The sequence below is a fragment of the Budorcas taxicolor genome, chromosome 4, assembly GCF_023091745.1.
Source record: "Budorcas taxicolor isolate Tak-1 chromosome 4, Takin1.1, whole genome shotgun sequence".
In the NCBI taxonomy this organism is placed as follows: domain Eukaryota; kingdom Metazoa; phylum Chordata; class Mammalia; order Artiodactyla; family Bovidae; genus Budorcas; species Budorcas taxicolor.
In genome coordinates, this window is record NC_068913.1 from 119,114,638 (window position 1) to 119,130,136 (window position 15,499).

The 15,499-nt window shown below is 65.0% G+C and overlaps 1 protein-coding gene across 1 annotated transcript; it reads right to left on the minus strand.

Moving 5' to 3' along the window:
* Positions 1–791: 791 nt before the first annotated feature.
* On the minus strand, positions 792–10,139 carry SHH (sonic hedgehog signaling molecule). Its single transcript, XM_052639149.1, has 3 exons — positions 9,831–10,139; positions 4,373–4,634; positions 792–1,594 (listed from the first exon to the last, which is right to left on the minus strand). Exons 1-3 carry the CDS (start codon positions 10,137–10,139, stop codon positions 792–794), a joined length of 1,374 nt encoding a protein of 457 aa, XP_052495109.1.
* Positions 10,140–15,499: the final 5,360 nt, after the last annotated feature.

Consider the following 15,499-nt stretch of genomic DNA (forward strand, 5'->3'; position numbering starts at 1 on the left):
GAGTGAGTGAGTGTGTAACAGTCTCGACTTCCAAGAATGTGGCCAAAATGGTGATGACAAAGCAAATATTAAACCCAGAAGACAATACAGGAGATGGCTGTGACATTGGAAGCTAGTTAAATTAAAATAATATATTTTCATATTTTACACTATTTCAAAAATGAAATGTAATTCAGTTAAGTATTGATCTCTCAAAAATCTAATTTACAATTCTGCGTATAAAAATATAATTTGTGGACCCCCATGAAGCTTGTTTTAGTTTACACTTGCCGAAAAGCAGGAGCATTGCAAAGGAGGAGTGGAGAGGACAGAATTCTGCTTTCTGAAAGTCAGGACGAGGGGCATGTAGAAAAATAGACTCTGAGCGGGTGGCTTGGCCTCACAAAATAATCTTTCCCCCTGTGAGTACAGTTCACATGATAATAAATTATCCAGGAAACAAACTATTTAAGGCTCTTGAAGGTCCGGTTCATATTATTTTAAAACATCTATTCATACCAAACAAATAAATAGCCAGGAGAGGTGGAAAAAAAAAAAAAACCAAAATTAACACAAGAATCAAAAAATTCAAAAAAATATATATATATAAACTAAAGACGACGACAGAATTTCTCGGGGTCTTTGATTCCTTATAGTCTACTTTGGACTGTCCTACTTTATTCTTAATCTTTACTCTTATTATAATTAAAGTCTCATCGCGTGCGCCGTTTCCGTGTGTCCTTGGCGGCGTCCGCCCCCCCCCCCCCGCCCGCCCCTCCCGCCTCCGGTGCCCTCCCCGGCCCCCGCGGCCTTCAGCTGGACTTGACCGCCATGCCCAGCGGGTGCAAGGCCTCGCTGTCCAACAGCCAGGTGCCTAGTTGGTAGAGCAGCTCTGAGTACCAGTGGATGCCCGCGGCGCCCGGCGCGTCGGCCGCCCCCGGCGCCCCCGGCGCGGGTGGGGGGACGCGGCCGCCGCCCCCGCTGTCGCCGGCTCCACCGCGGTCCGTGCGCCCGGGCGCCAGCGCGGCCAGGAGCGCGTGCGCAAGGCGGTAGGGCGCGAAGGCCCCGTGCGCCCAGCTGTGCTCCTCGATGACCGCGTAGCACGAGGCCAGCACCCGGTTGATGAGGATGGTCCCGTGCGCCGTGAGCGGCGCGTAGGCGCCCGCCGTCTCCTCGCGCAGCGTCACGCTGTGCACCGCGGCGGGCAGCAGCCGCCGGGCCCCGCCGCGCTCGGCCACCACGTACACGTGCTGGCCCGGCCGCACGCGGCTGGCGAAGAGCGCCCGGCGCCCCGGCGCGCCCCCGCCCGCCGCCGCCCCCTCGGGCGCCCCCGCGGCCGAGCCGTTGTGCGGCGCCACGAAGAGCAGGTGCGCGGCGGTGAGCAGCAGGCGCTCGCGAGGCTCCCGCGTCTCGATGGCGTAGAAGACCTTCCTGGCGCCGCGGTCGCGGTCCAGGAAGGTGAGGAAGTCGCTGTAGAGCAGCCGGCCCTCGTCGTCGGCCGCCAGCACGCGGTCCCCGGGCCGCAGGTCCTTCACCAGCTTGGTTCCGCCCTGCTCCAGGTGCACCGTGGCCGAGCCCGGGAAGCAGCCGCCCGACTTGGCCGCCACCGAGTTCTCTGCGGGGAGGGAGAGGCGGGACAAGGGGAGACGGGGAGTGGCGGTGAGCCCCGAGGAGGCGCCGGCGGAAAGGGCGGGGGGCGCGCGCTTGGCGTGCCGCGCGCCCAGGCCAGGGATGCCCGTGGCTCCGGGGCGCGCGGGAGACAGTCCGGCTGGGCGCGCGCAGACCTCCCTCCCCCATCCCCGCCCCGGAGGCCGATCTCAGATGCAGACGCATTCCCTAACGACTCTCTTAGGGCTGGACCGGCGGTGCCAAAGGTCGGCTGGCGTCTCCGGCGGGAGGCCAGTTCCCCTCCTTCCCTTCCGCCTCCCTCACCCCCGCCGCCGGCTTCGCACACACCCAGCCTCGCCGCGAATTCACAGGGTATTTGCTCTCCACTTGGAGTCCTCAGGAAGCCTCCTCGAGCTTACCCGCGCGCCGGGGCGCACCCTCCTTTCCTCCCGCCTCGGCGGGAGGCGCGGCTCCCCTGCCTTCGTGCGCTCGGCACCCAGGCCGCGCGGCTGGCACCCTGGGCCTCCCACCCCCAGCGCCCAGCGGGGTTGGAGTGGGGGGGGGGGGGCTTGGGGGTCGGCCGGCGGGTGTGTGTGTGGCGGGGGTGGGGGCAGTGCGGTGAAAAATAGCTATAGTAGTTGTAGCAACTGGACAAACATTCCAGAGCTTTGCCTGAGGTGTGAAAACCCGGGGCTGTGTGGATTTTCTAATTAAAATCCAATAAAGGGCTCGCCATTGTCATTGTGATTTCTGCACCGAACAGGAGGCGCTCTTGGAAGAGGGGACCCTTCCATCTCGCCCCCCGTCCCCCTCCACTTTCTCCGCGCGGGCCGCCCCCTCCCTGTTTGCTCAGGTGCAACGCCCCTCCCCCCGCCCCTCAGCGATTCACACGCGGGCCCTCCAGAGGCCCGGGCCTCACAGGCACTATTTGCACAGCCAGGCCTCTCTTGCAAGCACTCAAGATGTGTATTTGAATTTTAAATGGCGGGGCCTGCTCCGCGCTCGGGAAGCCCCGGGTTCTCAAGGCCCCTTGACTACCGGGTTTCTCCGGCCTCCGTCGCTCTCTGAGGCTCACTGTCCCCGGGACAATAATCCCGGGGAGTCGGGCGGCGCGCGGGGGGCCGGGGAGGAGGGGCAGGACGGCCCCCCGTCTTCTTTGCATTCCAATCTCCGGGATCAGGCTTTTGGCAAATAGAGATCGCCAGAAAGAATCTTCCTGCTGGAATTACTGAGGGTATTTAATCTTCTCATCGTTTTCTCGGGCATGAAGTGCAGGGGCCGGCCTTTGGGGGCCCGCCGCAGCCTCCCGCAATGCGTCCGGGACTCAGGCGAGCCCGAGTCGTCGAGTCGCACGACCCTGCCTGACACGCACCGCCCCGCGCCCGGCCCGCGTGCGCGGAATGCCAATGAGCGGCTCTGCTGCGCACCAGGCCGCGCGCCCCCGCCGGGGTCCCGGGCCGGACGACTGTTGCTCATTTGCGCGGAGACCTCGAGGGACCACCCTCCACCCACCCCAGCCCCGACAGGGGGGCACCCCGCGGACCGGGGCGGCCGGGAGGGGACCACGCGCTGCGCCTCCGTTTGGGAGCCCCGCGCAGGGCCGGGGATGGGGGGCGCGCCTCCGTTTGGGAGCCCCGCGCAGGGCCGGGGATGGGGGGCGCGCCTCCGTTTGGGAGCCCCGCGCAGGGCCGGGGATGGGGGGCGCGCCTCCGTTTGGGAGCCCCGCGCAGGGCCGGGGATGGGGGGCGCGCCTCCGCGCCCTCCAGCGGCTGAGACCTTTTTCGGGCTATAAGCCCAGACCTTCTGCCCACCGTCCACACCTTGTGTGCCAAGAAGCCATTATTTTCCTTTCCTCCAAAGTGTGTCGACACTTCTCAACTGTTTTTCCTCCTAACATGTGCTAATAAATCACAGGTTAGGAGACAAACCGGCAAGCCCAGTGGTGGGGGAGACGCAGCTCCTCCGACACCCGCTGTGGACTGCTCTGCTGAAGGCGCAGCTTCTGCAGGGGGTGGCGGGACCGCCCGGCCGAGTCGGGGCCTGCGCCCGCGCGCACACCTGACTCCCGGAGCTGTTCCTCGCCCGCAACAGCGAGTGGCGTTGCAGGCCCAGGGAAGCGGCCTCGCGGCGCAGGGCGGCCCAGTTGCTTACCGGGGAGGACGGGCGCTCCGGGCTGGCGCCCTCCAGATGTTGGAAGCCGTAACTACTGGCTTTGTGGCCGGCCGCCGGGCCTCGTCCCCCGGGCCCGGTGAGCCCGGTTAGCCTAGGCTCCAGCGGGGCGGGGAGGGGCCGGGGTTTCCACCCGGGGCGGCTCCTCCCGCGCAGGGGGGCGGGGGCGGAGTGGGGAGTGGTTCCTTCTTAAACCCTCCGGAGACAAAGGCCCTGGGCCAGAGCTGGCTGTCTGGGCTGGGCTGCCCTCTCTCACCAGGAAAGTCCCCCCCACCCCGCCCCGCCCCGCCACGCCACGCCACCCCCAATCTTTCCTCCCTGTCTCCTGCCACCTGCGCTAGGAGCTGCGGAAACCAGGCTGGAGGAAGGCTCGGGAAGCCAGATGCCCTCTGCATCTGGACTCCGAGGACGTGGGCCTCTGCAGCCTCCAAGGTGGGCATGGAGAAGGGCCTCAGAGAGCACGGCCGCCCCCCGCAAACAGCAGTCAGCCCCCAGGGCCCTCCCTGCCCGACCCCTACCCATCTTCCTCCGGCCCTGGAGTCAGCCTGTGGGGTGCAGAGCTGGAGGTGGGCAGGAGGGGGGCGTGCTGCCGGCAGCGGCGGGCCTGGCCCCTCACCTGCTTTCACTGAGCAGTGGATGTGCGCCTTGGACTCGTAGTAGACCCAGTCGAAGCCGGCCTCCACGGCCAGGCGTGCCAGCATGCCGTACTTGCTGCGGTCGCGGTCCGAGGTGGTGATGTCCACTGCGCGGCCCTCGTAGTGCAGCGACTCCTCCGAGTGGTGGCCGTCCTCGTCCCAGCCCTCGGTCACCCGCAGCTTCACGCCCGGCCACTGGTTCATCACAGAGATGGCTAAGGCGTTCAGCTTGTCCTTGCACCTCTGTGAGGAGAAGGGGACACCCCAGGAGACCTCAGCATCTGGGCCTGCCAGCCACCCCCACTGCGGGCCACCCTATGCCTCCCCACGCTATGCCACCTCTGCCCCTGTGGGCTCTTCAGCCCAGCCCCACAAGATGCAGACTGTGCAGAGAAGGAAAGAGGCGAGGCCTGGGCCCCGGCGAGGGCACTTTGGTGGCAGGGGTCCTGGCATTCGGGTGATGAGCCAGTTCCCTCGCAGACGACCTGGGGATCTTCTCTGCATCTGAAACAGCAGAGGCCTGATCGTGGCCCCAGAAGCAGATGAAATTCCTCTGCAACAAGTCAACTGTGCGTTTCTGGACGATGGCCAAAGGCCCGCACCCTCGGCCAGGGTGCCCTCCAGCCCTGCCCTCTCCTGCTTGGCCCCATCGCCCAGCACCTGTGCAAGGCTCCGCCCCTCTCCCTGGACAAACCCCTCATCTGGAGGCCACAGAGAGGCCCGGGGCGCAACTGTGCCGCAAAAAGAAAAATACACTGCTTCTCAAAGAATTAAAAGCCTTGCCTTATCTCTGTGCCCTCCCGCCTGCCCTGTGCCTATCTGAGGCGAGACTTAAGCCAAAGGTAGAGAGGCAGGTGGGACGCTGATAGCGACTCGAGGGGTGGGGGTGCTGGGAGTGAAAGGCAACCAGGTGAGTTATAATTTTCTATAAGGCCAGGGCCGGATGGCAAACATTCTTTATCTGGACAGCCGCATTCCTTTTCCCCGTGGAACTCTTTTTTTTCCCAGCTTTTCTGCGGTCTGATTGTGACTCTTGTTTTCCTTAACCTGTTCCCTTCCCCCCTCTTGTTTTCTTGGCCGGCTCAGAATGGTGTCCTGCAAGTTTGAAGAGCAAACTTAAGAGCTGGAGGAGGCGTGGGGAGGGGTGGGGAGGGGTGGGGAGGGGTGGGGAGGGGTGGGGAGGGGTGGGGAGGGAGGGGTGGGGAGGGAGGGGTGAGGTGCAGTGGGGTGGGGGAGGGGATGGGGGTGGGGGAGGGGTGGGTGAACCGGAGAGGCCCGGGGCGTGGAGGGGGGTCCCTCTGAGCCCTTGCCTTGGGGAGCCTCCTTCTGGAAACCGTCCTTGGGGTCCCCCCCTCCCGCTTCCTTGTGGGGTAAAGAAACAGTGAATAGGCAGGAGTCGAGCCAGGGCAAAGTTGTGGGAGTTCCCGCAGGATTCTTGGGTCCCATTCAGATAAGGATTCTAGAGAGCCTTGGATCACGTGTGCGTTGCTGTGGACAGAAACACCCTGGACTGTCGCACCGCGGCTGGAGGGTGCGGGACTGCAAAATGGGGGAGTGGTGACCAAGTCAGGATGGGGGTGTCCCCCAAAGAGGCAGACTCGAGGGGGAGGTAGGTGACAACTCCAAGCTGACTTCTGCAGAGGGCGGGGGTGACCCCCAGCGGGGACCCCGGTCACCGAGATGACACGACGCCCCCCGCCGGGACCCTGATTATGGCTGGGGTGGGGGGGGCTTGTCCTACGGAGTTGGGGGGGTGCCGAGGGCTCTGGCAAGGGCTGCTGCCGCATTTTAAGGGGACGTGACCGATTGCGCAGCAGGAAAAGTCTTGTGTATCTGGCAGCAATGAGTACCAGCCTATGGTTGTGGGGTTAAACGTACAACAGATGTGAGTGTGTGTGTGTGTGTGGGGTGGTGATGCGGGCAGAGCACTAGGGGGCGGCCCTGGTAACAGGTCAGCGCTTGCGGGTTTCTGGGCCCGCCGACAGTTTTCTTTAAAAAAAAAAAAACTCGGAAGGACAGAGTTTGAGTGAGGTCATCTCGAGGACTGAATGCGTTTTACATGAAAATCAATCAGTAAACCAGGGGCAGTTTCGAGCCGGGATGTGGAACGCGCTGCGCAGGCGCACACCACGACGCGCACACGCAGACACTCTCCTCCCGAACCCCCATGGCACCCCGGCTCCCTGCTTTCGGGGGGCAGGCGGAGCTTTTTGATGGCTTCCTCGGGGGCCGCTGGCAAGGGGGAGGGCAGGCTGGGGAGCACTTGTACCAGCCCCCCGCCTTCTGAGCTGCGCCACCCGGGCAGGCGATGGAGAAGCCGGGCGAGGAGCCCCGGGGCCGCGCCAAGGCAGGCCCGAGTCGGCGCCCCGCGCCCCACGCGCGCTCCCCCCGCTCGGCCGGGCGCCGGAGGCGGGGGGCCTCGGCCCCGCGACTGCAGGACGCTCCGCGCCCCGGCCGGGCGGGGTCGTCGCAGGCAGAGCCGGGAAGGCTGGGCCGGTGATCAATTCACTGGGTCGTGTGCCGCGAATCAAGCCCGCCCCTGTGCAGCCACCGTGAAGCCCGGCGGGGCCGGCGGGCCCGGCTTTGTGTCGGCGGAAGGCCGAGCTGTTCCCCACGCCTGGGCTCCCGCCGCCTCCCCCGTCTGCGCAGCCGCTCCGCGCCTCGGGGAGCCGAGCGGGGGCTGTCGCCGCCGACGGGCTTCCCCGGCGCGGGGGAGGGGTGCCCCAGCTTCACAAGGGTCCCCCCCAGTCCCGCACGCGCCTCTCTCCACGCCTCCGCCCCCCACTGCAGAAAACCAGGCCCCTCCGGTGGAACCCACCGCGGAGCGCCGCTCCCCGGGGGCCGCCACGCACCCCCCGGAAACCTGGCGGTCTCCACCGCCGCTCCCGGCCGGCCCCCGGCGGCCCCCTGCCCCCTCGGAGCCCCCGGCACCCACGGCCGGCCTGCGGGGAGAGCGCGTCGGTCTGAGCTCCCCCTTCCCGCCCCGAGTTAATATTAACAGGAGCGCCTGCGTTCCTGAACTGCTCTCAAAGTTCCACTGGGGACGATCTCGCCATGGTTGAGGGACTTGGGCGGCAGTCCCATTAGAGAGACAGGGACGCACAGAGACGGGGGAGGAGGGACACGCACCTGAGAACAGTCTGGGCGGCTATCTTAAGTGGGGGGCCCGCGGGGCGCAGGTGCCCGCTACCCCCCTTCGCCGGCCCTGCCCTCCCCGCCCAGGTCTCCCGCCTTCCGCGCTTTAAGTCTTAGGATGGGGACGCGGGAAGGACGCGGTGGCGGAGATCAAGGGGGCACCTCTCAGGCCGCCCCCCGGCCAGCCTCCCCATTTTCAGGGGGCGTTGGGGGGGTCCCGGCTACGATCCTGGCCCGCCCTGCCCCACCCCGCCCCCTCGCCGGCTGCCCCTCCCCCCTCCTTTTGTGTTGGGAACGGGAATAGCCACTGCCCAAGGAAAAAAAGTATTTGTTTTCGTTTCGTTCGTCTGAGGGAAGTTGACAGAAGGTCAGAAGTTCAAATGCTGCCGGAGCACACGGCGGCCGGAGCGGCCCGGCGTCGGGCCGCGCGGCCGTGGGTCCCGGCGGGGGCGGCGAGCGGCCCGGCGGGGGCTCGGCCGGGCGCCCTGGCCCGGGAGGCGCCCCCGCCCGGGAACCGGCCTGCCCGCTCCCGCCCGGTGCCGCCCCCGCCAGCCTGGCCGTCGGAGCGCCGCCGGGAGCCCTTGGCCGAGCCCGCGCTCGGGCGCGTGGAGGGGCCGGCGGGAGGCCGCGGTCCAGCCCCGCGCGCACTGAAACCCGAGCCGCGGGATCGATAACCCGGGAGTAAGTGGAGCAGGGATGCGTCTGCCCGGGTGCGCGGCTCCGCGCGCTCTGCCCGGGTGGCGGGGCGAAGAGGCCCGCGGCCCCGGCAGGGTGCGGGCCAGGGACCTCGCTCCCTCCCGCGCCGGCCCCGCGCGGAGCGCGGCGCACGCCGAGCTCTCTGGTTCGGGGACCTTCGGCGCCCCCGCCCCCGCCGCTTTCTCCGGGCCCTCGCCCCTCTCCCCCGGCTCCGAGCGGTCCTGGGAAGGCCCCTTCCGTCCCGCGGGGGTCGAGCGTGGGCCGGGGGTAGGAGCCCCGCACGCGCCGGGCCCCCCGCGGCCTGCGCAGAGTTAACTGCGGCTCTCGCCGCTCCCGGCACCGGCGCGCGCGTCCGCACTCGCGGGCCAGATTTAAGGTGGTCGGGAGCAGATGCCAGCAAGTCGGGGAGAAGGACCTTCTCCTCCCCCGCTCCCTCGCCGCCCTCTGCCCGTCAGCGGAAGCCCGCTTCCCCGCCGGGTCCTCGCCCTGCTCGGCTCCGCCGCAAGGCCGGGCAGTGGGCCGGGGAGCGCCGCGGCCCCGGAGGTGGCTCCCGGGTCGCTCCCGCCCCCAGCCTCCCCCGCACCAGCGCCCCGCCAGCGCCGCTCCGTCAGCGGCGGTGCGCTCCTGGCCCTAAAGGTAGGACTCGAATATTTTAATAGGGCAATAAAAAGGATGTTGACCTATATTCCTCAGGAAATCCATTTCTAGCTTCAGTCCTACGTGCGTGGAGTTGGCGGAAAGTCTCCCACTGGCGGGGAGATGGGCAGTCAGGAGTCCAGCGGAGGTAGGGAGGGCGAGAGGAACGCGTGTTTCGCTTTGGTTCGTCTCTCTAGCCCCCTCCCGCTGATACCGAGTCTCTCCTAATTCCTAGGCAAGCAGGTTGAAAACTAGCGTGATGCAATGCCAGTAAGTTCTAAGTCCCTCCCCTCAAGTACCGCGGGCTCGGGAGAATCAGAGGGCATCCTTAAAGAAATATCGATACATTCACACTCGGATGGGCACAACCGCCCGCGCCCGAGTGGCGGTGGAAGCTCTGTGATCCGGGCAGGGGCCAGCCCGGCTGCCTCTGGAACCCCGACCCTTTGTCAGCACTGCCTGTGGAGGGGCTACGGTGGGGTGGGGGCGACAGAGCGAGGGGAGCGGTGGGAAAAGCGGAGCAGCGAGGAGAAAGGAGAGGGGAAGCGCAGAGGCTGCACCTGCCCGCTGACCCCGACACCCCTTGACGCTGCCTCCTTGCCTCCTTCCTCGGTGCCCACTCCCAACTTGGGAAGGACAGATGACCCCAAAGGGAAGGTCTCCCCAAGTTTCCAGCCAGAGCCAGGCAGGATGGAAAGGCCGTCCCAGCAGGATGCATGCGGTCAGGGGCTCCCGTGGACCGCATGTCCCGGCGTCCTTACCCCCCCGCCCCCACCCGCAACTTGTCCATCTGGACCCTTCACCTCCATTCCCCTCCAGGAAGAGGAAGGCACCCGGAGGCCCGGCAGGTGGGTGGGGAAGGAGCGGGCAAAATCGCCTTTCTACCTGCCTGAAGAGCAAACAGACCGAACTGCATGGTTACACATAACCCCTTGAAAGCCACACATTCCACGCCCCGCGCTGGGTTTCTACCTGAGTCATCAGCCGGTCCGCTCCAGTGTTTTCTTCATCCTTAAATATGATGTCGGGGTTGTAATTGGGGGTGAGTTCCTTAAATCGCTCTGAGTTTCTGGTGATCTTCCCCTCGTATCTTCCACTGGCCCCTAGCGTCTTCTCCGCCACGTTGGGGATAAACTGCTTGTAGGCTAAAGGGGTCAGCTTTTTGGGGTTCCGCCTCTTGCCAAATCCCCTGCCGGGTCCGCACGCCAGCCCCGAGCACATCAACAGCGAGGAGACCAGCAGCACCAGCAGACATCTCGCCAGCAGCAGCATCTCGCCCATGGAGCCCGGGGACCTGGCGGCCGGCGGCGCAGGTCCGAGTGCGCGAGGGTGCGGGTGTGCGAGTGTGCGCGCTCTGTCTCCCTCGCTCCGGCTGGCTGCTGGCGCCCGCGCGCCCTGCCTCGCTCTTTCTTTTCCTATATAACCTTGCCCGCCGCCGCCGCTGCGGGGGACTCGCCACCGATCCGCACCCAGACGGGGGCTGGGACGGCAGGCTGCTGGCCGCTGATAACGGAACGCATCGGAGTTGGGGCTCAAGACAGCCGGCAGAAGACAAAAAGAGTCTGATTTTAAATGGTAGCAAGCCTGAGAGCTTGTGCGAGAGGCTGTCTTCAGTACTATATTATAGCTGGCAGGGCGGATCTGATTGGCCGAAGCCGCACAAGCTTGTCTTCTGATGTTTAACCCTAAAAAAGACTCATTTTTTCCCCCCTCTGTTGCCGCTGTGGCTTTATTTTTACCTGAAGGCTTCTAGTTAAGAGAGGAAAACATCTTCACCGAGACAAAGGTGAGAGGGAGGGAGGAGGCAGGCGGATGAGGATAACCTCAGTTACCCCTGCCCTGCACACACCTCCCATTCCCCCTTCCCTTCCTCCAGAATGGTAGATGCTTCAGTTAAAACCAACTTAAGTTTTTAAACGACATCTAGACTCAGCGTCCCCCACCCCCAAGCTTCCATCACCAAACAAATAGTCTCTCAAATGTTTGTTGGGCAGAGCTGCCCAGGTCCTATTTAAATGTTTTCCCAGGGACTTTGTCATGCAGGCCAGGTCTCCCTGCAGTTGAAAGACAGGAGTGGGGGGGGGGTCCTCTGCTCCTCCTGAAGGTTCCAGTCGCTACAGCTGGTCAGGACACACCGCGTGGTGCTGTTTGAGGAGCTTCTGACACCTTAGAACAACTTGAACCTGCTGCTCTTTATTGTGCTTCGGTTAATGCATTATTTTTAACGCCCTGAGAGTAGAATGGAGATGAGCTCAGGTGCAGAGTGAGCTGAGGGGATGGGCCGGCTGGCTGGGCCAGAGTGGGTCTGGGGGGCTGCACCCCAGCTCAGAGCAGGGGACGGTGCTGGTGCCTGTGTGGTGGGCGGAGGCCCACTGTGCTGGGGACGGGGTGGGGGCAGCGGTGAGTGGGCAAGGCTGTGCACACACCGCCCCCACGATTGCATCGATCGGAGCAAAGTGCAGGCCAGGGATGAGGTGAATGTGGAATTCAGGCTCCTTGCACATCACACCGAGCCGGCTTTCCCTGGAGCTGGGCAAGCTGGTCCTCGTGCCCTGGGGGCTGCAGCCTGGGGTGGGGCAGGGCGATGGGGGCACACTGTCCTGGTCAGAGAGGGGCGTCCAGGAGTCGGCTCAGCACTCAGGGCCGGCAAAGCTGGAGCTCTCAGGTCCTGCATTTAAGGAACAAACTCAGTCTTGTTTCAACCAGAAAAAGAAAAGCACAGATTCTGCCCCCCCCCCCCCCCCCCCGCCTTTTGCAGAATATGCCCTCCTTCTGGGCCCTGCCCTATTGCTCAGACACAGTAATTGCTCCGAGTGGGGTGGGGGGCGGGGCTCTCCACGTGGAGGGGCCTGAGCAAGGCCTGGGGCTCACTCTGCAGTTAAGAGCTGTCGCTGGGCCCCAGCCACGGTTCGGGTGAGCTCCACGCAGACACGCTTTGCCGGGGGTGGCGTGGAAGGGGGGCGTCGTCAGAGTCTGCAGTGTGGTCCTCGCACACACCCAGCATCACCGAGGCTCTGCCGTCCAGGAGAGCCCCCCTCCATGCTGGTCTATGATTCGTGAGGCATCAACCCAACTTCCTCAAGGTCTCCCAGTGGGACAGAAGCAGAAGGGTCACACCGGCCTGGACCCCGGAGGTCTGCTCGGGGCGGTGGCCTCGCGCAGCTCAGTGTGGTCGTGACACGGCTGGAGGTGGGGGCTTGTCCTCAAGCCCCTGGGCCCTGGGGACACTCCAGCCTCCTGACCACCCTCCCCTAGACACTGAGTGGCGTCTCCCTCCCCTCCCCTTTTCCTCTCCTAGAAAGGCGAAAGGGCTGCAGCGCTGGGTCTCAGACCCCGCAGCCAGCCGGAAATCCAGGACCCATGTAGCCACCACGAGAGCAGGGATGCTCCCCCAGAATCCCGCCAGGACCCCAGAGCGGCCAGGCACCAGAGCGAGGCTGGCACCTGGGGAACCAAAGCCCAAGTTCCTCAGCTGCAGAGGGCTTGGAGACCTGGGGCGTCGGGGAGCGGGCCACTTGGCCCCTCACTCCCAGGAGGTGGGAGGTCCCTTCCTTCTGCCCCAGCGGTAGGGGTCGGGGGTTGGGCTGAGGCCGTCCGTGCCTGCCAGCCCTGGACACCCTGAGAGCCTGCCAGGGCTGCCTGCCCAGAGACTGGCAGATCCTCAGGAATGAAAAAGCGATAGGCCGTCCACCCACCACTGATGCTTGAATTCCAAGGGCCTGCTCCCTGTCGTTGGGGCAGGGGTTGGGGGAATCAAGACAAACCACCTGCAGTTTGCATCTCTCGCCCTAGAAATGAGGGCATCTGCCCCAGACGCTGAGGTCTCGCCCTCCCCCCACGTCCCCTTCCTTTCATCCCACCCCTCCCCACCTCCCAGACACCAGACATGGTTGTCTTCCACCTCCAGACGCCAGATGGCTCCCTCTCTTTGCCTTTACCCCTCCAGACGGTCCGGGCCCCTCCCCTTGCGGGTCCGAGGTTCCAAGCCCCAGCCTCTGCCCGCGCTGACCCGGCCTTCCAGGTAACCCTGAGGGTCCCTTGCTGATCAGTCTGGGCCCTGCCCGCCTTTCCCGCGGTCATCTCCTTCCTCCCTCCGCCCCGCCCGCCTCCTCGCAGGCTCCCATCCTCCCATCCCTCGCCAGCATCCTTGCTGAGGACAGGTGGCTGCTCGGTTCCTGCCCCCGCTCCCAGGAGGCGCCTCCTGGCCGGGCCCCCGCCGCCCCGCCGGCCCCAGCCGCTAGATGGCCCCGTCAGTCTGCCTACAGGCTCCGCTCTGCCCGTGTGGGAGCCGCGTGCCGCCCGGGTCGGGAGGCCCCCGCAAGCGGGGCTAGACGGCGTGGGCCGCTGTCCGCGGCCCCGTCTTTCGTTTACAGGGTCGCCCCTTCCCTTTTCCGGTTTGCCTGCGCCCTGCCGCGGGAACCTGGCCTCCGCACGACAGCGGCCCTGGCCGCACCTCTGCAGGGACCTGGACCACGGGTCCTCCCTCCGTCCTCCGAGCACCCCGACTCTGACTTCTTTTCCGATAGTACTTTACTCAGTCTCCTCCCGACCAATCACCCAGTTTCAACTGCTTTTGCATTTTTGTTCCGGTTTTGGCAAATCGACTCCACTGTTTCAGCTCTCCTAGGGATTGCCAGCCAAGCCCCGCTCAGGATGCTGGAGGGATGCACCCTTCACCACTGCAGGCCTCACCCCTGTGTTCCCTGCCCGACAGCCCTGGACCTGGGCCAAGCATCCCCGGCCTCCTGGGGTGTCCAGGGAGGGCCCTGCTGGCCCCAGTGGGAGCTTCCCTGACCTCTGCTCCAGGTCAACAGCAGCTGCTGCCCGCCCTTCACCCGTATCCCCATCATGCTGTGGCTGAGAGGCGGGCAGGGCTGGGAGGAACTGGGGAGGAGGCCCCCAGCCCTGGCACACTGGCATGAAGGGCCAGCAGGGTGATGCTGTCTGCACGGGCTGGGCCTGCACGGCCGTGTCTCTCCGCGTTCAGAGCTGAGAGAGGGCCCTGCCCGGGGATGGGCACAAGCCTGGGGGGCGGACCCAGGGTTTTCCAGGCCTCAGTCGGTCTCTGAAGCAGGAGCAGAGTGATCTGCTCCAATACCTGGGGGAGGAGTCCAGGAGGGCCGTGCATCTCTCCAGGGGACCGGATGAGCCCAGAACCAGAGCCGACTGGTCAGCGGGTCCTGGAGCGGGGTTTGGAATGGCCCGGGCCAGACTCAGCCCTGCCTCTGGGGGTGGGCTCCCTGGATGAGGGCACCCGTCCAGGGAGTGGAGACTCGGGGCCACGTCCGGCTGCACCTGCCATCTCCTGGCTGGGGGCAGGGGGCTCTGGCCACCCCCGCTGGCACTGCTGCCCTGGAGGAGGATGGCTGTGACCCTTCTTGGCAGCCAGCAGGGTGCTTGCGTCATCTGGGCAACTTCTGCCCAAAGGTTTTCTTTTAGATGGAAAACGATGCAGTGCTGACATGCAGGAACACTGAGGCCATCACCCCCTCCCAGAGCGGAGGAAGCTCGGAGACCTGGGGGTGGGCTGGGCTGGGCTGGGCTGGGGGCACAGCGTTTGGTGGCAGCTTTGCCGCTCCAGGTCTGCCCTCCCCCGCCCTCTCCCTCTTGACGGGTCACCGGACCGCTTGTGACCCGCAGCGAATGGTGGTCTTCAAGCCTGCGATTCGGTGTTGACCTTGGCCAGCAGATGGTCTAGGGTGGAGCCTGGGAGCCAGCCCGCTCCGCTACTCTGAGCCCCCTATCCCTGCTGGCCCCCTAGGTGTGCAGATTTGACACCTTGGCCCCCCCACATGCCCCCCCTGCAGGGAGGCACCGGTTTGGGTGGCTTGGGCTGACCTCCCAGGAGCCTTCTGGCTCTGCCAGGCACCAGTCCCATGTGGAGTTGGGGTGGCGGCCCTCAGGGTCCCGCTTGGCCAGCCACTCCTCCTGGACTCCCAACTCCACCCCCCAAACAAAGAGTATGCGCTTCCTTTGCTGCCTCCTCCTTTTCTACCGACGCTTTCTGACATGGCGCACTTTTAAAGTCTTTATGGAATCTGTTGCAATATTGTTTGTCTTCTGTTTTGTTCTTTGGCCCCGAGGTATGTGGATATTGGCTCCCTGACTGGGGACTGAACTTGTACCACCTGCACTGGAAGGGGAAGTCTTAACCCCTGGGCTGCCGAGGGCGTCCTGCCTCATCTCTCTTAAGGCGCCCAGGCAAAACCCAGAACACAGAGGGATCGGGAGGAGGGGGCTGCGAGGTGGCAGCCGGAGTGGCAGGAGGTGGGAGATGGAGCGGAAGGGGAAACTGAGCAGCGAACACACACTCCTGGGCTTCGCGCCGTTAGCACAGGTCCCTGGAACCTTAGCGGCTCACCTACCCCAGCGCTTGGGGGGCAGGGTTAATAAGAATGCCTGGGAGGGTTGCCGGCGCCTCTGGCAGGGGGGGTGAGGAGTTTCCGGGGGAGACTGAGGCCGCACTCCAGGGGGAGGCTTTGTAGGGGGAGGTCCAGAGGGGAGGCACGCTGGGGATGCAGGAGGCATGTTCCCTGGGGGCCCATGGCCCCTTGCCTGGTGGGGGAATACGGCACACGGCCCTTGCTCACAGCGGTGCCCTCCTGTGTGTTTGGCCAGCATCTCACCCAGAGGGTGCCGCG

Excerpts from the sequence above, each read along its gene's own strand:
- SHH (XM_052639149.1), bottom strand. The coding sequence starts at position 10,139 with ATGGGCGAGATGCTGCTGCTGGCGAGATGTCTGCTGGTGCTGCTGGTC. Across the intron at positions 4,635-9,830 it reads CGGACCGGCTGATGACTCAG|AGGTGCAAGGACAAGCTGAA; the intron begins GTAGAAACCCAG and ends TTCTCCTCACAG. Across the intron at positions 1,595-4,372 it reads CCACTGCTCAGTGAAAGCAG|AGAACTCGGTGGCGGCCAAG; the intron begins GTGAGGGGCCAG and ends CCCTCCCCGCAG.